General features: G+C 45.2%; 1 protein-coding gene across 1 annotated transcript in view; it reads right to left on the reverse strand.

Moving 5' to 3' along the window:
- Positions 1-5171: 5171 nt before the first annotated feature.
- Positions 5172-21787, reverse strand: part of LOC143172797 (netrin receptor DCC) — a 579706-nt gene continuing 563090 nt past the window's right edge. Inside the window, exons 28-29 of the mRNA XM_076362578.1 lie at positions 12608-12750; positions 5172-10231 (exon numbers count right to left, since the gene is read on the reverse strand). Of these exons, the coding sequence (XP_076218693.1) occupies positions 10142-10231; positions 12608-12750 (233 nt within the window). The 3' untranslated portion in view covers positions 5172-10141. The remainder of the gene's footprint in view (positions 10232-12607; positions 12751-21787) is intronic.

The following is a 21787-nucleotide window of genomic DNA, read 5'->3' on the forward strand; positions in this document are numbered from 1 at the left end:
TCAAGTCCAACCGTTAACCCAGCACTGCCAAGTCCACCACTAAACCATGTCCCTAAGCACCACGTCTACGTGTCTTTTAAATACCTCCAGGGATGGGGACTCCACCACTTCCCTGGGCAGCCTCTTCCAATGCTTGACAGCCCTTTCAGTGAAGAAATTTTTCCTCATGTCCAATCTAAACCTCCCCTGGCACAACTTGAGGCCATTTCCTCTCGTCCTATCGCTTGTGACTTGGGAGAAGAGACCGACCCCCACCTCGCTACAACCTCCTTTCAGGGAGTTGTAGAGAGCGATGAGGTCTCCCCTCAGCCTCCTCTTCTCCAGGCTAAACAGTCCCAGTTCCCTCAGCCGCTCCTCATCAGACTTGTTCTCCAGACCCCTCACCAGCCTCGTTGCCCTTCTCTGGACACGCTCCAGCACCTCGACGTCCTTCTTGTAGTGAGGGGCCCAAGACTGAACACAGTATTCGAGGTGCGGCCTCACCAGTGCCGAGTACAGGGGCACGATCACTTCCCTACTCCTGCTGGCCACACCATTTCTGATACAGGCCAGGATGCCATTGGCCTTCTTGGCCACCTGGGCACACTGCCGGCTCATGTTCAGCCGGCTGTCGACCAGCACCCCCAGGTCCTTTTCTGCCAGGCAGCTTTCCAGCCACTCTTCCCCAAGCCTGTAGCGCTGCATGGGGTTGTTGTGGCCGAAGTGCAGGACCTGGCACTTGGCCTTGTTGAATCTCATACAATTGGCCTTGGCCCATCGATCCAGCCTGTCCAGGTCCCTCTGCAGAGCCTTCCTACCCTCGAGCAGATCAACACTCCCACCCAACTCGGTGTCATTTGCAAACTTACTGAGGGTGCACTCAATCCCCTCATCCAGATCATTGATAAAGATATTGAACAGGACTGGCCTCAATACTGAGCCCTGGGGAACACCGCTTGTGACCGGCCGCCAACTGGATTGAACTCCATTCACCACAACTCTTCAGGCCCGGCCATCCAGCCAGATTTTTACCCAGCGTCACATTTGCTAACCTCCAGTCAACAGGGACTTCCCCGGTTAGCCAGGGCTGCTGATAAAGGATAGAAAGTGGCTTGGTGAGCACTTCTGCCAGCTCCCTCAGCACCCTTGGGTGGATCCCATCCGGCCCCATAGACTTGTGTGTGTCTAAGTGGTGTAGCAGGTCACTAACCGTTTCCCCTTGGATTATGGGAGCTTCATTCTGCTCCCCGTCCCTGTCTTCCAGCTCAGGGGGCTGGGTACCCCGAGAACAACTGGTCTTACTATTAAAGACTGATGCAAAGAGGCATTAAGTACCTCAGCCTTTTCCTCAGCCTTTGTCTCTATGTTTCCCCCCACATCCAATAAAAGATGAAGATTCTCCTTAGCCCTCCTTTTGTTGCTAATGTATTTATAGAAATATTTTTTATTGTCTTTTACGGCAGTAGCCAGATTAAGTTCTAGTTGGGCTTTGGCCCTTCTAATTTTCTCCCTGCGTAACCTCACGACATCCTTGTAGTCCTCCTGAGTTGCCTGCCCCTTCTTCCAAAGGTCATAAACTGTCCTTTTTTTCCTGAGTTCCAGCCAAATCTCTGTTCAGCCAGGCCGGTCTTCTTCCCCACCAGCTCATCTTTCAGCACATGGGGACGGCCTGCTTCTGCGCCTTGAAGATTTCCTTCTTGAAGAATGTCCAGCCTTCCTGGACTCCTCTGCCCTTCAGAACTGTCTCCCAAGGGACTCTGTCAACCCGGCTCCTGAACAGGCCAAAGTCTGCCCTCCGGGAGTCCAAGGGAGCAGTTCTGCTGACCCTCCTCCTTACTTCTCCAAGAATCAAAAACTCTATCATTTTGTGATTGCTATGCCCAAGATGGCCTCCAACCATCACATCACCCACAAGTCCTCCTCTGTTCGCAAACAACAGGTCCACGGGGCGCCTTCCCCAGTTGGGTCCCTCACCAGCTGTCAGGAAGTTGTCTTCCACACACTCCAGGAACCTCCTGGACTGTTTCCTCTCTGCTGTATTGTATTATTTCCAGCAGATATCTGGTAAGTTGAAGTCCCCATGAGAACAAGGGCTAGCGATTGTGAGACTTCTCCCAGCTGCTTATAGAATATTTCATCTGTCTCTTCATCCTAGTTGGGTGGTCTATAACAGACCCCCACCATGATATCTGCCTTGTTGGCCTTCCCCCTGATTCTTACCCATAAACACTTGACCCTATCGTCACCATCATTAACAGCTCTAGACAATCAAAACACTCCTTAACGTACAGGGCTACCCCACCGCCTCTCGTTCCTTGCTGAGCACAGCCCTGGGCACACAGCAATAGCTCCCACTGAGCACCGAGGTCCCCAGCGCCTGGTCCCTGCCTGGATGGGAATGTGCTCGGGTGGGCAGAGGACGAGCACGTGGGATGGGCAGCCTGCGGCCAGCCAGTCTTGCTCAGACCCTACCTGCCTCTGTCACTCTCAACACTGCAAATGTACAAAACTGTCAGGTTTTGCCTTGCTTCAAAAGCAGGATTAATACCCTCATCTATCTACAGAGATAGCTTCTTATTTCTCTTTATATCTCAGTCTTCAAAAACAAAAATCCTCCCACTCGCTTGATGTGATGATTTGGTACCTGCCACCGCTTGGAGTTTAGAAATAAAAGTAGTTTTGATATTAAAAAAGGTTGTGCCAAGAAGATAAAAAGGGCTTCAGAATCCACAAAGTGGTATTAATTTTTAGAAATGAACATGAAAGCTCTGGCCCCATAAACCGCACTGCTTTTTTTGGACAAGACCTTGAAAGAGCAAACAGCAAGAGAAGAAAAGCAATTCCTTCCAGAGAGTCATATTTTTTTATGCAGCCCTAAAAGTTGAGAATAATGGGGGAAAAAAGCCGCCCCCTCCCCCCCCCCCCCAAATGTTCACTTTACCCAGAATCTTCCAAATTAGATGAGAAAGAAAAGCTTTGTGTGAAAGAACAAATACGGGCACGCCAGGGAGTTCGCCATGACGTTGAGCATGAGGAATGATTCTGCTGGGAAGCAGAGACACCGAGGAGGATGCGACACCAGCCACGGGGGCTGCAGCGGTGGGCACCAGCTCCTCAGAACTTGCACAGCTTAGAGAGTTGCTCTAATTGTGTTTTATTCAGAATATGGACTTGGCCCTGTCTCCTCTGATCCGATGAGAAGGCACCCATTCTCAGCACCCATATGGGACAGCAAGAGACAGGAGGGGTTTGGGCATAATGTATGTAAAACGCGCCCTTCCCACCTAGTCCTCATTGCAAACTGATTGCAGGGCAAAACCTGGAAACCTGGGAAGCCGATGCATTTTGGGTCCGTTGGCTTAGCAATGAAAACGCCCATGACTCTAGTGGCAGAGCACAAGGGCACTCTGGTAAAGGAGAAACAATTGCAACAACAGAAATGGGGCACAAGAGGAAAGAAGGCTGTAAATTGTAATGAGGGACCAAACCAGCTGCCTTAGTTACCCGTCAGGGTCTGGAGAACATTTGCTGCATGCAGTCCTTGGGCTACGGGGTCAGAGAAGGAGCTGGCAGCACCGTCCCTCTTGGCTGCTGCCTCCTGCGGGTGCTCACAGGTAGGATGGCTGTTGAAATCCATGTGTTGAGTGCTTAGAGCTCAACAGTAATGTTTTGAGGTTGCTCACGTCACCCAACACTGTTTTGGATAACTTCACTACTAAGTCATGATGCCTGCGGAAGGCAGGGTAGATAGGCTCCACAATCACTGGGAAACAACAGTAGGATCAAGGTGCAATGGGAAGAGAGGGGAGCAGAAATAAATCCCAATCCCGGCTCCTCACTACAGGGAGATTGAAAATAGATCGTGAAATGTAATAGCTGGAGGAGCGTCTTGGAAGCCTCTCGTGCCCAACTCAGGGACATCAAAAGTGCCGGACGTTAAAGCTCCCGGGTTTGCAGCACAGCCTGAGCATGGCCGAGGGCAGAGCCGCTGCCGAGCAGCCACAGCCGCTGCGGCTGCTTTAGCACTCTGCTTGCTGGTGGCATTGAGAAGCCAAGCCCAGCACGACTTTTTTCTACTAATACGGGGCTGATTCCCAAGCATGTGAAATTACCTTCCTGCACAACCGTTTGCATGGTGGCATCTTGTTCTCCTACGCAAGAAGTCGTCTTCTTCCCTTCCAATGCCTTCCCCAAATCGACACAGCTCCTGCAGCATCCAGAGTGTACCCTGATATTCACCTTAAATTGACCCCTAAATTGCAAATTGCCTTTACACGGGGCTTGGGGCGGGGAGCAACGCAGCAGGGATGGAGCCAGCAGATGCTGCGGGGCTGGACGGGATGTGCTGGGGTGGGAGATGCCGGGCTGCCCTGGGATGCAGGGACCGATAGCCAGTGCTTGTTGTACAACGTACCAGACAAAGAGAGAGAATTTGTATCAAAACTTTATTTATTAAACAAAAAAATGCACCATTGGAATAACATTTCTATAAAAAATGAATATGAGACTGTTCTACAGTGCATTACAAAACCCCCTTTTTCTTCATGTAGTAGTATACAAGATTGTGTGTAGAAACAGTCATTTATTTTTAAACCGTAAGCAAGTTTCCTTTCTCATAGAACAAGATTTACACTTAAATATTGCAGTCACTATTCTAATTTGGTTAACAATGCTAGAGTCTGACAATTTAAAGAAACTGTTTATAGGCTCAAAATGCCATCTTTAGGCCTTCTGTAACAACAAGATCTTTTTTTTTTTAAACTAAGGCTAGTTAAAGCTGTAGTATAACCCATTTCTATCAGATAAACATATCACTAGTATGCTAAGAATTTTTGAATTACCTTGCAAAGCCCTTTAAATGGCACTCACCAGTGCCAGGACATCGAGTTAGCAGGCTGGAGCCGGTGCTTCACAGCAGCCGTGGGATGTGTGTGACAGTCGCGGTGACCGGTGACTCAGTGGCACGGTCCCGCTGCCCGACCCTCCCGAATCCTCTCGCTCGGGGTGCGTAATGCAGGGCCAGAGCCCAGCACGCGGGGACATGGGCACACTGCAGCTTTAACAGCCCGCTCTAGGTTTCCAGCCAGGTATCCCTTGTATCATAAATTATCCAAAAGAAAACACTCTAAATAATAAATTAAATATTACTTATAAAAAGTACACCCTCCCCCCCAACCGCCCCATCCCAAACATGGTGGCAATTCGCGAACGTAGGAATTGCCAGGTCTATTTTACAATAATAAAAACAGCATCGTTCCTTCTCCTACCGACGTTGCTTCCTCGCGCTTGGAAATACATGTACAGCATACAGTGAAGCACGCTGGCTCGTGCTGCCTCGCGACGTGTGGGCTGTACCGTGCTCTCCAGCCAGCCAAGACCAGAATGAGGATGTGTTCAATGCCTTTTGCCGAGAACGTTAAAAAAAAAAGTCATGGAGCCTCCGAGAACCCAGTTCAACACCAGACAGGACACTGAGCAGCTAACGGGGACGCGGGGAAACAAGGCTGACGGGAAAAATAATCTCTGATCACCTATGAAGCGATGATTTTTTTTTTTAAAAAAAAACCTTCTTCCATCCAGCTTCCAGGTATCCATTTCAGAAATGAGGCCGAGGAGGTTGCAGTTTCGCCGCCTTCCGCTACCCACTGGCGTTGCCCGCAGAGCGCTTCCCTTACCCACATCTACTTCGGGATTTAATGAGCGCCTCGGTAAGCCAGCTCTCACCCTGCAAACGCTTGTGCCTGGTTTTACCATGGGTATTGCGAAAGGTGGTTCGTGCCTGTTCACGGCAGCATGTGCGAGCATCTGCGTATGGATTTGCAGGATTCAGCGTTAGGTGCCAGCTAGGAGGGCGTCCCAGGAAAGGACCCGCGGTGAGCTACAGCAGGAATTACACCATCAGCTCTGACTACAGAAGAACACGTCTGACGCTTCCCAAGGGCTGGAAGGACCCAGAAATGGCCTCACTGTTCACTCACTCCCATCCTTCCACGTGTGAACAAGCGCTGCCATCGTTTTGCCTGGTGTTTTCTGGGTTGCAGCGTGTGTTTTGGTAGAACATGTAGGAGCAAGTGAGCATGCACTGCAAACATGTCCAGAAGCTCTGGAGAAATGTTTTAAAAAATCATCTAGTCTTTAAAAATGTCAAGGAGAGAATCAGGCCAGACATGCAGCATCCTACCTAAGCTGGTTTTTAAGGAGCTGGCTCTGGGAAGGGGTTGGTGAAAACATGCTCCTGTAAACAACTAAAGACAAGGCTACTAAAAGAAGAGGCTCAAGGAGTGCCCACGCAAAGAACAGCCACTTTGCAGCAGAATCTTATTGCAGCGTCCGACACACGATGGCCCAAGCCGCACAGGAGCCTCGTGGCTGAGATTTCCTTTGCTACCAGTGCAAATTTGCCAGAGCATACTGGGACGTGCATTGCCGCTGGCGGTGGGCCGGGTGCCGTAGGGAGAGCAAGGACCAAGCTTCGAAGCATTTGCAAACCTGTTGGGAAACTCTGGAGCGGGCAATCCTGCTCGGAGCTACAAGACTATCCCTGTGCTTCTCCAATTTCTGGCTGCCTTTTAGTTGGGAATTACCAGTTCCCAAACGTGAGGGTGCACAAACAGCCAGACCGGTATAGGGGATATGATGGTCCTCGCTGCCTGAGAAGTGACACCACAAACCCTACGGCAAAATTTTGGCAGTATCGATGTCCAGCCCCAAATCATGACATAGTCAAGATCATCTGCAAGAACAACAAGCAGATTATCCTCCTCCTTCCAAAAATTAAGTAGCTTTTCAAAGACTGAACCTTTTCCCCAGAAGTGAACAATCTAAGCAGTCCACAGACAAAGACGCTGAGCTAGGGAGCGCCCAGCCTTTTGAACCATTGATATTGCTCCATTTTTAGGTCTTGGAGCAATAAAAACAAGGGGAAAAAAAGAGAAGAAAAAATAAAACATATATCCTATTTTGGCTGCTGGGTTTTTTTTTCCCCACCTATTTATGGCAGCCCTGTTGTATTGATTAGCTAATGATCTTCCACGGTAACACCGAGCTTCACAAGCCTGTCATGCACTGACACATTTCTCATTACATTTTTCTGGGAGTGTCCATGGCTGAGATAGTCACAGGCTATAAGTATTCTGACAGTTGAGGAATTTGTCAAAATCCAAAGAAATTCTCAGCTGAGCTCACTGCAAAGAAATAGAGCATCAGCAAAATATAATGTGGAAGATTTATGCTAAAACACTCGTTTGAGTTTTGCAAGTTATGTAGTTCACACATAAGGTGAAATTTTAGAAGAAATGCCTGCTTACTAATTAGTTAGGAATTGTACTAAGATCATCCTCAAATGAAGGTTGGGAATGTCTCCAGGGCTTCTTAGGACAACGACACCCAAATTTAGTGTCATGGGGCTCAGGGGAGGTGAAGGGTACAGCCCTTTCTTGGCTGTCAAGTGAAGGTCTGAAGGAAAATTTAAAAAACCCCCAAAACCTACCCCAAAACTCAGTGTTTATACGGAATAATTTAGTTTTACCGACAGATGCTGAACTTAAATTGAAGCAGAAATTTCTTACTAATTTATTAGAAACAGGGGTTGGGGAGCGGCTGTGTCTTGCTCGGGCTGAGCCGATAGAGTTGTTCCTTCCCGCGGACAGAGTACATGAGGACTTGTTTCGGCGTGGACCTCGGCCTTGGTCTGCAAGTGTTACTGATTGAAATGGGCTGAGCCTGAAAATAGATATGCTTCAAATGGCAGAAGAAAGGCTGCGCTCAGAGGAGTGCCAGATCAATCTGCAGACTTTCAGGGCTTGGTGTTTAAGTTGAAGAGAGATGCCTGAACAAAACGAAGAGGCTGATCAATACCAAAGCACCTGGACACTGCAACGCTTTTGTCCAAAACTAACAAAATCCAACTTGCAAACCTCTTTGTGGCTCGTCTTATTTTAGGCAATTTGGGGTTGTTATACACTTGGTCCTGGATGGGTATTGCGTGATTAAAAAGGTGCAGTGCTGCTCTTTAACGTCCTGGGGGCAGTTTCTGTTCCCAGCTATCCTGCTGCAAATCCAGGGTAAAAGATATTTCATAAATGATAAGTGAGAGACAGATTTGACCTTATGTTCCTATTTCAACAATGTCAATCTCTGCAAATATGGATGGGGAGCTATTCAAAAGCTGCATTAAGCCTTCTTTCTTCAAGTTAAAATGGAGGTAGTGATTTTATAGGTTCTAACAGCTGAGCTGGGTTTTCATCGGGAAAGATTTGTGCATTTTATTTTTAGTAGAGGTTTTTGGTTACAAAACTTTCAGAACTGGAAAGCTCAGCCTCCCATGCAAATGAGATTTCCTCACTCTCACGAAATATTTCATTAAAATCTTAGTAAATTGAATAACAGGGTATTTTTAAAGGAGCATTTTCACAAACACACTAGAGTTCTTAATGAAGCATTTGAATTCCTCCTTGACATCTGATTTCCTTTCCAGCACAGGGCCGTAGAAAATAATCTGAATTATTACTTCTGTTGCAGTGCCATTTTACTCAAAATATTTTATTCGGAGATTCACATATAATTACCCACCTAATAAAAGGAGCTATTAGGTTGTAAAGATCCTATCCTTTCCATGCTCTTTTAAAATTATGACCCACTCAAGCTTGAAATCAAAGGCAGAGCTGAATGGAATAATTCATCTGAAACTCTCTTATTAGGTTTTGCAGCCTCCTAACTGATAAATATGCAAATTCGTTCCCTTTTGGTGATTCAGCTGCATAAACAGGGATTAACGCTGAATGCAGCTGAAAATTTAGCAATAAAATGTATGCACACAAAATTTAGTCAATTCAACCAGTTATCGTTGTCAATAAACACTGTAATGCGCAGCTAAAGCACTAGGACAAGAGGGAGAGGGAATCCCTAAAGGTGGTTCGTGGTGTCCTGCTGCTCACCTCTCTTCGCTTGCTGTTCTCACGGAGTACTGCCAATCTCAACCAGGAAATACTGCGCTTGCGGAAAAGCCCTCCTAATTAATTTATCACCTGTTTACCGGCCTCTGCGGTTCTTCCCCCGGGCTCGTGTCCTGCCTGCGGGAAGCGCCTGCTGCCCCTTCACCCTCCTCATCCTCCACCCATCACCATCCCGGGTGGATGGGCCCTCGGAGCAGAGCCATCCCGGGGGGATGTGGGGATGGGAAAGGCTCGGGGAAACTTCAGCTCCATTTTTCCCTCTGCTCCGGCTCGCGGTGGCCCCAGCAGTGCTTCCCAATGTCATCACAGGGCAGTCTGGCACAAAGGCCACCCATACGCAGACGTGTTTTATTACAAGCTTAAGCATGTAATGACTGCGTGTCAGAGAAGATTGCATATTATGTCCTCTTTCTGCAAGTGTACACTGGCTGGCTGGCAGCAGGCCACCAATGCAGACTTTTTTTTTTTTCTTTTTTCTTTTTTTTTTTACATTCCTGGTTCTCTCTTTGCCATACATAAAACATTAACTACGGGAGGATTTACAAACGCTTGCTAAAATGGCTGAATTTTACAGCAACTCGCTAATCCCCACCACTCGTGCGAGATGAGTGACGGAGACGACAAAAGAAATTAGTAATTTGTCTTTTCATTTTGTGCTGTTGGGAAAACTTCCAAATTTTTGGTGTGGTGGTGTGATTATTTGCTATGGGTGTTTCTGTAGTCAGTAATTACATATTTAAAAAAAAAAAAACAAACAAACGAGTGACCTACAACACTGTCTAATTAACGGCATGGTCTATGTTTAAAAACATACTCGCATGAGGTAAGACTAGATCTATACAAAGAGCTACAAACCTCTACGGAGTAAAACATGAGTTAGTCATGACAACTTGAGCTCTACGAAGACTAGTAGATCAAAATGAGCAATCCGGTGGCATCAGCTACGACTCCGCAGTGATGATGTCATTCGCCTTGCCACGCTTTCATCACTTTAGATGCCAGATCTACAGTTCTGTAACATTTCCATTATTATTCTTTCCTTTTTCGTCTTTTTATCATTCCTTTTAGGACTTTGCAGGAATCTTCCTTGCACTGAAGGAGTGGTACGGGGAACAAGATGATTTTATGGGGTGGTGTACGTGGGTGGTATGCGTGAAATCCTGGTATGCTGCAATGCTCCGGGATAATTATCGCTTCATCAAGATCTGTTAGAAGGCTGAGCCTGTGATAGCATTGAGTTGCTTCATTAGCCCCTCCAAACTGGCCATCTGTTCACTCAGATCATCCTGCTCATAAACCTGCGAGTGAACAAACACACACAGGTAAGCGGGCAGCGGGATGGGAACCAAAAACCCCCGCACAGAGCCCGGGACATGGCCCGTGGCAGGGACCTCCCGAGGCCCCCCCACCCGAACATCTTCTCTGCACGGCCCTCAGGGACCTGGAGCGTTCAGGGGTGGGCTGACGCTTACAGGCTGGATAACAAAGCCTCTCTGGGCTCAACGCGTGAGCTGAAAACCAGGGGTGACCATGCTAGAGCAGTATTAAATGTTAACGGCCCTTCCCTGCGTCCCCATTTCCCCAGCTCCCTCCCTTACGTTACGTGTGTCCGTGCTTGGGGGGGACTATGAAAACATTTTTTAGCACCCAACAGAGACATCAAATGCTCACCTAAACATGCCCTCTCCTGGGGCAGGCTGCAACAGTTCGTTCAGCAATTAGCTGAACTTCTCAGCCCTTGCTAGTGGTTGGGAATTTCCACGATCGCTTTCAGTGGGAGCAGAAGACTGGGAACAGTTTTCAGAGGCACCTAACTGGGCTGGAAGAAAGTAACCCTTTGGGGTACGGTCCACTGAGAATCTGCAGCGGAACCTAAAATTACCAGCACTGCACCTATTCTTGGGAACCACTGGCCTCAAAAATTACCAAGGCAAGAGCAAGAGGAGTGGTCCTCTGCTTTCAGACACTGAGAGGGAGCTCAAACATTAGTTATTTACGTGGGTTTTACCAAGTAAAAGATCTGAAAGCGCTGTATAAGCCCTGCAGTCCCCGAGGTGGGATGGAGAAGGCAGCTTAAAAGAGCACCCGCAGCGTCAAGCTTAAAAAAAAAATTCCCCAAATTTTAGACTTTCTCCCCAAATTCTGACCACCCAATGAGCTTGCTGCCTGCACCGGCATTGCCTGTAACTGCCTTCACGCTTGTGGAGCTTGAGCAGTGTCTCTCTTGAGAGCTAAATCGTGCTGCTGTGATAAAATATGGTACTGAGAGCTGAAATCGCACTTTGTGTTATCAAATGTCCTGTGTTAAATTACTCCTTATGACAGCAGTTTTACCACGGAGGGCATTTTCCTTCCCGTTCCCATTCCAGTAGGAGATTCCATGTCTCTTACATCATCCTGCATCTCTTTTTCCCAGCAAAACGTGAGAATCCTTCTGCAACTATATGCAGAAGTGTATTTTTATGCCGTTGGTAATGACAAGCAGGAATCAAACACTGTTGTCCTGCATTCATCAGGCGGCAGACCCAAACCCTCCATATGTACGTCTAAAGCAAATCTTTTTTCTTTCCCTTTAGCCAGGCTGAAACCATAACAGGATTCACGAACAAGATGTTGGACAAATCACTGCTATAGTGCCTAGCAAAAAATTCTCCTGTGCAAGTAGATGAAAAGAGGTGATATACAACAAGTATTTAATATAAAGGCTGAGAGAGTTGGGGTTGTTCAGCCTGGAGAAGAGAAGGCTCCGGGGAGACCTTATTGAAGCCTGTCAGTACTTAAGGGGGGCTTATAAAAAAGATGGCGGCAAACGTTTTAGCAGGGCCTGTTGCGACAGGCCAAGGGGGAATGGCTTTCAACTAAAGGGGGGTAGATTTAGACTAGATAGAAGGAAGAAATTTTTTACGCTGAGGGTGGTGAAGCACTGGCCCAGGTTGCCCAGAGAGGGGGTGGATGCCCCATCCCTGGAAACATTCCAGGTCAGGTTGGACGGGGCTCTGAGCAACCTGATCTAGTTGAAGATGTCCCTGCTCGTTGCAGGGGGGTTGGACTAGATGGCCTTTAGAGGTCCCTTCCAACCCAAACCATTCTATGATTCTATATTTCTTTTTTTCCTTATTCCTTTTCTTTTGCACTATTTTGTCTTCTGAATCACATGAGACCTTTCTCTAAGAAAGTCTTAATAGGAGTGAAAAGATTATTCTAATTTCACCACCTTTTCAGTTTCACTTATCTACTTCTTCAATGTTATTTTTCTCACCATTATCTGGTTTTACTATATACTCATTTTTCCTGCCAAAATTATTTTCTTCCCTTATCGCACTTCTCACCCCCTCTTTCTCTTCTCCCGGTATCTCAGGGCGCTCGGGAGAGGCCGTTCAAGTTGTCCCGTGGATAATATTAACACAGAATTGAAGCACTCGCTTCTCCCCTGTATCGCACACGCCAAAGTCCACTAAAGTCAACAGCGAAATTTTACCGGCTGCCAGAACTTTTTGCTAGCTCCCTAAGAGCTATCAGCTCCAGCGTTACACCTTAGGTAAGAAGGGACAGATCGTTATCTAAAACTTAATGTGCAGATTGAGTTTAGGATTAGAGAATTGTGCAGGATTAGAGAATATAACTCGATGGTGACAAGGCTTGCAAGAGGGCTGGCTCTGAAAGATGGTTCTTACGTTTGCGGAGTCCTCCGTCTGCTTGTGGCCCTCTTCTGCGACCTCCGGGGCCGTGGGCACCGAGACGGGCAGCAGAGGTGACCTGGCTTTTCCTGCCAAGCCAAGGGATGCTGTTTTAACCTGAGCCTTGGGGAGGTTAGGCCCTGGAAGAAGAAACAAAAGTCACATTGAGAACCTGTAGGTATGGAAAAGGGGATTGCAGTGAAATTTGGGGATTATAGGCAAAATGCAGCTGGTTTTACCATTGCCGCTTGTGTTTTCAGTTGTAAACGTACAGTCCCCTTCCTAGACAGACACTACTTCTTCCTGGAGGAGCATCAGAGCCAACACAAACACTTTCTAAAATCTCTTCAATGATATTTCATGGCCTCCACTCCCGAAAGCAGACTCACAGTCGCAGCAGGTTTGCAGTTTTCTGTTGTCATTACTTTTTGGTGAAGAATGCTATTCTGCAAACCCAAAAGTTTTCATATGGAAATTTGAGATTTTCCTGGGAAAAATACCTACAAACCCGGTACTCCTGGAAGATAATGAAAACCTGGGCTCCGTGGCCCCTGCCTGGCAGGGAACTGTCAGACCTACGTTGTGTTTGAGGGAGAAAGTGAGACCGAAGAGCAGAGAGCAGTGGTCAGGCTGGGGGAACGGCAGTTATTTCCATGGTTCTCGTCTATTTTTGTTTCTAACTCCCTCAAGCTGACAGCAGCCCTCCAGGTGGGTTACTGAACAAGCCAAAATAAAAATTGTATTTCAACTTTCTCCAAAAAACCAGTTGTTTCTGACTTTTTATCCCAGCTTGGAAGGAGGGAAAAAAATCAAAATTGATTTATTTTTTTGACAGAAAGGGACTTCTTCCCTTCTTAAGCATCTCTGCTGAAACTCCTCCTGCCCACCGCACCGAGCCGCACTACTGCTGCTTGGCAAAAGAGGTGTCAGCAGCAGCACTGTTTGAAGTGCTGCCCTTTAAAGATGCATCAACTGAGATGTCTCAGCTCTCTTCTAGAGGAAATTAAAAATTCTTTGTCTCTTTTAATGATTTAAAACATCAAAGTATAGAAACTTTGTCCTGGACAGTCTGCCTCCACTCAGCACAAAGTGCCTGGCTCTACGCAGGACTCTGTGGAGACACGAGGGCTGTCAGCTGAAACAGAGGCACACAAGACATTTATTCTGAGTACACTGGGATAGCTTTAAAGTTGCCATACAAAGCCAAACTGAGATCATGTATATCTCATGCATCATAGATTCAAGGCCAAAAATGGGGACGGCAATTTCAAGCTTTCTTGCTGCCAGAGTAATCCTGCTCCCCCTGAAGCTACGGCTTAAACATCCCTACACCTGCGCAAGGCCAAACTCATTCCAGTGAGGGTCCTTGGCACTTCTTTCAACCACCTAGGTCCCCAAAATTTATTCTTCCCACTTTCTCTCTATCGACATTAAACCACTTTGATGCCTACTCGTGCCCTAAGGCAAGTTTTGTGTTCATATCTCTAAATATGCAAACTTCAGGCTGATACTAGCTCGGCAGGGGACATCACGTACTGATGTCAAATCCCCCCAGTCTCCCCACCAGGCAACAGCAAATCCCCTCTGGCACAGGGGATGACTCTGGAGTCTCACAGGGCAAGTTTCCGTCTCCCATGGGACTTGGGCACAATTTTTGTTCTGCTCATTTGACTCCTGTTGAAATAAAGAAGACAAATCATAAATAAATAGCTTTTTTCTATGTCTTTCCTCCACTATGACCTTCAGCAAGTTCCCTGCCTTTTTTTCTATTAAGAAAATGTGTACCGTAATAATGATGGTAACAACAGCCATCGCTTTAGTAGCTGATTGTGCTTAGTAGAGGTATTAAAAGGCATCAGCCTCAGCAAGTCAAACAGGCTACCGGACATTGCATCAGAATTGGACCCAGAAAGAGAAAAATAGGTCTTGAGACACTCCAGCCATAAAATGTGCATAGAGGAAGGGGTGTCCCAAGGACGAGCCACAGGACAGGTTTGTATGAGGATGCCTGTGGCTCTGGAGCTGAGACGCAGGGACCAGGAGCATGGGAGATGTCTCCATCCACACGGGACGCACACAGGCTCACTCCAAAATCCACGTCTCAGATCAGAAACCCACCCAGTTTCCATGCAAAACCAAACCGTCTTTTTATGAATCTTAACTTTAAACACCTATTTGTTTTCTTCATCTTTAGATTCCCACCTGATTACCTCTCTTTTCTTATTGATCATTAACATATCATGAAAGCAATGCTCCTGAGCCCGGAGCGGCACTGCCTGGAGAATAACGCCAGCGTAGGAAGGCAGGCAGCTGCTGCAGCTGGAGCAGCCACGGCTCTTGCTCCCCAAATCCCACCAAATCATTGCAGTCATGACAGCTCTCCGCATCCTTACAGCTCCAGCGAGTAGCCAGGAGACAAGAGTTGCAGATTAATTTTCCGGTATTTCAAAGAATTGCGTTTATATTTTTAATTAGTTTAAGGCAGACAAAACACAATGGAGCAGAAGAGAAAACAAAATCCCTCCCGACATCCAGTTGCCAACAGCCTGTTCATTAAAAGTTCCAGTAAAGAGCTACAAGACGGGGGCAGAGAGGGAGAGACTCACAAACACCCTCTCTGTAAGGCTGAGAATCGCAGATAACTCCCGTTTAGCTGAAGCTATGAACGTGTGAAAGCTCAATACAAGCTAAAAGAGATCGCCAGAAAGATACGCTTACTCTTCCACCTCCAGTTTAATAGATAAAAGACTTCTTTAATAACTACTGGGCCTTCAAACTTCCCTGTATCTTAGAGTAAGAGTAGAAGATACAGCGATCCCCAAAGATTCAATCTTCTAAGTGCTGCACATTCAAATCAGTTTTTAAAAAAAGGAAATGTTTTTCACTTCCATTTCTTAATAAAAAAAGCTTATTTCCAAAGAAGCGGCGGGGGGGGGGGGATACGCACACACTGACACTCGAAACCTGCACCCAGCAGCTACACACTGAGAAACGCAAGAGCCTGATCCTAAAAAGCAAAGTGACGAAGCTGCCACCGCAGGCAAATTAACTCTAAGCTGCCTGGCGCACAGACTGTAGCGTCTCAACGGTTTTTTCCCCCTATTTGAAAATACCTGCAGCGCTCAGCAGAGAAGTAAACTGCAGCTGCGGCCCCTGCAGCTGGCAGCTGTGGTGGTACCTCTGTTCTAGTAGCGCTCACGTGCCCTGCTAAAGAGAGATTTATCCGATTCCTGTCACAGGGAATCTGGATTGCGTCCTGGGATATCACTGTGGCATGGAGAATAAATAATAAGATACAGCCACCGCAGAAAATTGCATCCATGCTGTTCATTGGTTAGATAATGGACCCAAATAGGCTTTTTTTATACAAGTGACTTCGCATTGCGACTTGTTTGATTTTCATGGGCCGGTGGCGAAGTAAATATTTGCTGTGGTGGTGAGGAGCTCATGTGCAATGCAGAGCATGTTGCTATTGTAATCCTCTAAATCTCGTGGTAAAAATCATGTTTCTCATATGTAACTCATTAATTGTAGTAATTGGACTTAAAGACCCACTTTTCTGCACAAAGACAGATGTTCCCTCCTGGATATTGTTAATGAGAAGCCATAATGATGATTAGTAAGTTCAGTTTGTGCATATTTTTGCCCTTTAGCTCACAAAAAGCGACAGGCAAATCGTAATGCTCATAACTAAAATGAAGCTGAGAAAATTTTCCTTATGCATAGCTGCATATTTCAAGTTCTTCAGCAAATGTTTTACAGCGGTGACCGTTTTCCAAGGTAATGCCTGTAATACGTAATTAGTACAACAGTTGAGCCCTCTTTCCCCAAAGGACGTTAAAAAGACCAAGCAGGCCTCTCAAAGAGAATTCTGGACGCAGAAGCTTGACGTGCTAAGTAAACTAATTTATGCAAAAGAGTAGCTAATTAAATTAAAATCACTTTGGTTTCTAATGTTCTCCAACTCAGCGGGAGTCTCACAAGTAAAAAAGAGGAAACCTTGGAACTTGGGGCCGCAAGAGGCAGAAGATGCCAATACCGATCAGGTGTAACTCTGAGCAGCCCCAGCATGGATGTACTGTTTAAAAGTTGCCTTTTCTCAGCAGGGTTATTAAGCACTTCATCGGCTCATTAGCTAGATGATATATGGCTACCAGGTGCAAACCCCAGCTACCACCGCCTCTCCGAGGCCCGTACTGAACTCACTGCAGTATCATCCTCGGTATTTCAGGAGCACTGCACATCAGTGCAATCCTGCGTCAAGTCAAAAAGAAGCAGTTTTCTAAATCTACATGCATTTGTGCGTATCAGGCCATATGTTATCATGATGGACACCAAGTAAAACCAATATAGCATCCATCCTCTTGATAGCAATACTTTGGGAGAGCTACTTGGCGTTATTTTATTTTGAGATCTGTCAAATGGGAACGTGAGATGACGTACTCAGCCAGGTAAGAACAACTCATTCCAGGGAGAGGGCTCAGGGTTTCTGCTGTTCACGTTGTAGGGTTTCCAAAGGCCAGGCCCTGGCAGCAGGGAGCACGGTGAGCTGGAAACTCAGAAAGTGTCAAAAAACGCTATGTTAGCACTCAATGGATCTAGGGTCTGTATCAAACTTGAAGACCAAAAATTCTTGTGTGGTTCATGCGTTACAGGCATTCTGGGTGACGATGCAAAACAGTGACATGGAAAAAAAGAGTTAAAGTGGAGAAACTGAAGATGAATGCAAAAATTGAAAGGAGCTAGTTTATGGTGAGACGGCAAGAAATCATGCTCAATGGAGAATACTGGAGTAGAAGGCGGCTACCAGTGGAATTCCTCAAGATCCGGATCTAGGACCGATTCTTAATATTTTGATATATACAATACGTGTGTGATTATGAAACCTATTTACTAGCAAAAGCTTGGAAATACAGCTGGAGCTGGAGTAACACGAAGAGAACTGCACGAACCTTTCTGCCTATCTGCTGCTCAGCCAAACTTTCAGACTTTCACAGCAAGGAGGCGAGACCGTGTTTCACATCCCTTCAGCTGAATTTCACATCGCTTCAGCTGTTTAAAAGTGAGGGATGAGTCTCTGCTGGTTCTTTCATCTCCCTCGGTAATCTATGGAAAGAAGCACCTTCCAAAGTCTGCGGAGAGGTTGGGCGAATTGTCTTTCAGGAGATCCTCTCTCTCTCCTTTGGCTGCACAGTGAGCTTATGTGACTGGCACAGAGCAGACACCTATTCATCAGAAGTCTAAAATTAGCTAGGAATGAGTCATATCTCGGAGAAGAAGGAACGGGAAGTTTTGCCATAAATCCTGTTGGGTCTAACAGAAGGAAACCAGGGAAGAGAAAAGCCTGGACGCTTCTGATTTCAAGCCTACAAGTGGGTATGTGCCTCAGAGAAGTCAACTACAATCTTTGGATGTGTGAGGGAAGCAACGTTTGGCAGAAGCAAGGTAAATAGCAATGCCGTTTTACAAAGCATCGGGAAGATCCTGTCTGGAAAGCTCTGTACAAGCCTGAGGACTGGCACGCAGTAAAAAATGAACTGTACAAAGTGTTGAGAGGGGTTTACTAACTGCCAGTGACACAGAGGAAGAGTCTATACGATATGGAACAGAGAATGTGATAGAATCAGCTTTGCCTGTGAATCCCGCGCTTCTCAGAAAGATTGCGGGAATTTGGTTTCGCCAGGTGGTAATGCAAAACTCAAAGGCAGTGAGAGTCTTTCCATTAACCTCAGCGAGATGTGGATCAAGCTCGCAATGCCAACGTGTTCTTCACAGAGATCACTGGCAGTTGGGCTTAGGAAGGACGTATCTAGACTAAAACATCAGATAGTGACCACAGTAATAGAAAGGACATCTAGCATTTTTAAAACCTAATATTCTGCTCTCGGTAAACACGTACAACCATCATCAAATACAATGTCTGACAGCAGACAGGACACCGGAGAAACTCTGAAAAGAGGATTTTGCAGTAAGATGCGTTGTGCTGTATATGGGCTACTGGTTCCAGTTTTTAACCTGCAGCCATTTTAGTCTACTGATTCCAGAGTTGGACAAAATGCTCTGTTCAGTATTTGATTAATCTCAAGCTGATTTTTTTGTTGTTGGTTTAGGATTTTCAACAAAGCAAAAAGTATTTTGGATCAGGCAATGTATTTGCGGGCATGTCTCATAAAACCGATTTGGAAATTTAAATAGAAAATTTCCAAACTGGGGATACAGATATATTCTTATATTCAATAGCCCAACAGACAGGGCATGCATCAAAGATGTGAAGTTGAAGATCTGCAGTTGAAGATCACCTGGTCTGAAGAAGCAGCTGAAAATTGATCTACCTACTGGGGTGCAAACAAGCCTTTGTCTTCATAAGAACTGAGAAGATTCTTGGAGGATGAAGAGTACCAAGATGAATCCTCTATAATGAGACTATAAAAGTCAAAATAAGCTGCAGAAATCAGAAGGTAATGTCAGACTTGTAACTAAATGAGGATAATCTTTTCTGGCCCTGCATCTCACACCTTTTCCACATTTTTTTCTATCCAACAGGACAAAAGACAAACACTATCCGTGTCATTAACTAGAGCTGCTTCTAGTAACGAAGATCTGCAGGCACGGGGGAATCTGCAAGGATGCTCCCACAGAGATATGTCACAGCTTGCAAAACTGAAAGCAATCAATCTGGAAAATTAAAATTATTTAAGAATTTCGTCTGTCCCAGATGCTTCTGACAGTAAGGAGACTGGCAGCCTTAACTTCAAGCGTGGGGAAGGAGGGCTGTATAGCGATGCAAAGCCAGATGTTTTCCCTACTAAGTAATCAAAGCTGGTGGGGTATACTGCTTACCTTGCAGTCTGAAGAGGTAATTTTCTCATAAAAGTACAACAGAAAATCACAAAAGGATCAAATGCCACTTACAGGTTATTTGACATTTCCACCTGTAAAAACAGCATCAGTTTAAATGACTTAAAAGTTGAAACATAAAGATGAGAATAACATATAGAAGTGAGCTTACTTGTGGCAGGATGTTCCTGTTTAAGTAAGACGGTGCCTCTGAGGGGAACAGAATATGTAACTATATGAAAAATATTATTTGAAGACTCAGCTGTTTTACATTACAGGTGGGAAAAATATTTTTCATTTTCTAAATGAAAAAATATTTTCAGTTTCAGTTTCTAAAAATGATTTTTGAAGCGATAATCAATGGAGGCTTGGCTCATTCCGCAAAGGAAATTGTTCTAGAAAAAGGCAAAGTTCAATTTAGAAATATTAGATAGTAGGAGAAATAAAGTAAAAAGAAAACACAAAAGAGAAAGAGGTCATTTAATCACTCTCCAGAACACGGTACCAAGCAAGCACTGGGACTGCCTATTGGGGAGGCTTTTGAAATAGCACTGATGAACTTCACACATTTTTACGTGCTACGGCTTCAAAATAGGTATAGAAACAGTGAGCTTGGAAAGGACACTTCGAGACAAAAACAACACAGACTGCTCAAGTATGTGGAAACATGAGAGAGATTTGGTCTCTCTCTTCGCAGCTGCTCTTCATGTTTTTAATCTATTTGCTGGAAATACTATGTGGGATAAATAAGTATTAGGGCAAAAGTGACTCGTTGGCTGCAACTGCTCAGTGATAACACACACAGTCCCAAATTAATATGGAGAAATTGTACACGCAGTGGAAAAAGTTTTACTTCTCTGCTTATGAAACACAGGAAGATGGAACGGCCCATCATTAAATCTTTCTATGGATTTACAGTATAATTAGCCAGATAAATATTTTTAATGATTTGACTGCTGCCTTGTATTGAAATAGATCATTTATATCAAAAGGGAATCGGTTCATGTATCCAGACAAGCACCTAAATCCACACTTCACTTTACACCTTCCAGTAGTCCCGTGGATTTTGCTGAGACGACTCGGGTGTCTCAAGTTATCTGCAGGCGAATTGAACCTTGCTGGACCGGGGCCAGGTTTCTCTAATAGACAGGACTGACCCTTTCATGACACTTCTGTGTCAATGTATCTCCCAGATGAGTGAGGAAAGCTTGTTTTCATAAAAAGAAACGTGGAAGAAAAAAACATTTCAAAATTGAAGGGGGGGGGGGGCAGGTAAAGGCTTATGAAATAAAAGAATAATTTGCCTTTGAATCTGCAAGTTACCAGTGCAAAAAGCTAGGATTTCAGAATAAAAGGTTCAAGAATGAATCATTTCCATATTTTCAGTGAATTTATAGACCTTGCTTGTAGACTATGATAAAAGAAGTCCATAATCTCATTTACACCCATCGTTAAAATAAGAAAAAAAACCCCTACGACAGAAAGATTTTTATGCCCTATTAACAAAAGAGTTCTTAGTTGCCTTTCAATTCAATGGCTGAATTCAAATTAGAAGCAATAGGTTTTCATTTGCGTTTCATATTGGCACTGGCATTTTTTTATTGTGAATGGTAAACTTCCAAGAAAAAAAAAAAAAGGACCCAGAATTTGGTTGTATAGCTAATTAATTAGAGCTAATTGATTGTTCAGAATAAATGCACTCACAAATTAACTCCCCACTTTGTATGAGAGGGGATTAAACACTCTAAAAAATGGATAGCAATTAAATGCATAAATTGAGCACCAGAGAGTTCTAAATTCATGTCTCCAGAATTTGCCTAATTTGCAGCCAAAAGTTTTGTTCTTGGAATTTCCACCTCTAAATGCTCCACCTGAGACCCGATATTCAAGATACTTGTGTAACAATGATTTTACCAATGCTCCTGTGAGGAGCAGTCTATTTTCAGCACGACTGAAAAATTCTTTCAATACTCTTTCTATATTCACTCTTTTAAGGATCGCTGTAATTTCAGCATCTACTGTGGCCCCAAAGCCTTGCTACTTGAGAGCATTATGGCCCAGGATTCACTGCTTAATACCAATATACCCTTTTTTCTTCTTGATTTCATCCCTTATTTACTTGACCGTTAGCTCATGGTTTTAACACTGGCTTTGTGAACCTTTGCTCTTATCTTGTTTTTCTGGTTCTTTTCTTACAATAGCTATAGGGGGAAAAAAAAAAAAAAGGCAGCACAAAAAACACCTCATGGAGCTCATTTTCTTATCAGGCTTTCTTATCCCATTTGGTAATGAAAACAGTGTCTGGGCCAGCCTGGATATGGGAAGGATTTGTACTAATGT

This window comes from Aptenodytes patagonicus, chromosome Z, assembly GCF_965638725.1.
Source record: "Aptenodytes patagonicus chromosome Z, bAptPat1.pri.cur, whole genome shotgun sequence".
In the NCBI taxonomy this organism is placed as follows: domain Eukaryota; kingdom Metazoa; phylum Chordata; class Aves; order Sphenisciformes; family Spheniscidae; genus Aptenodytes; species Aptenodytes patagonicus.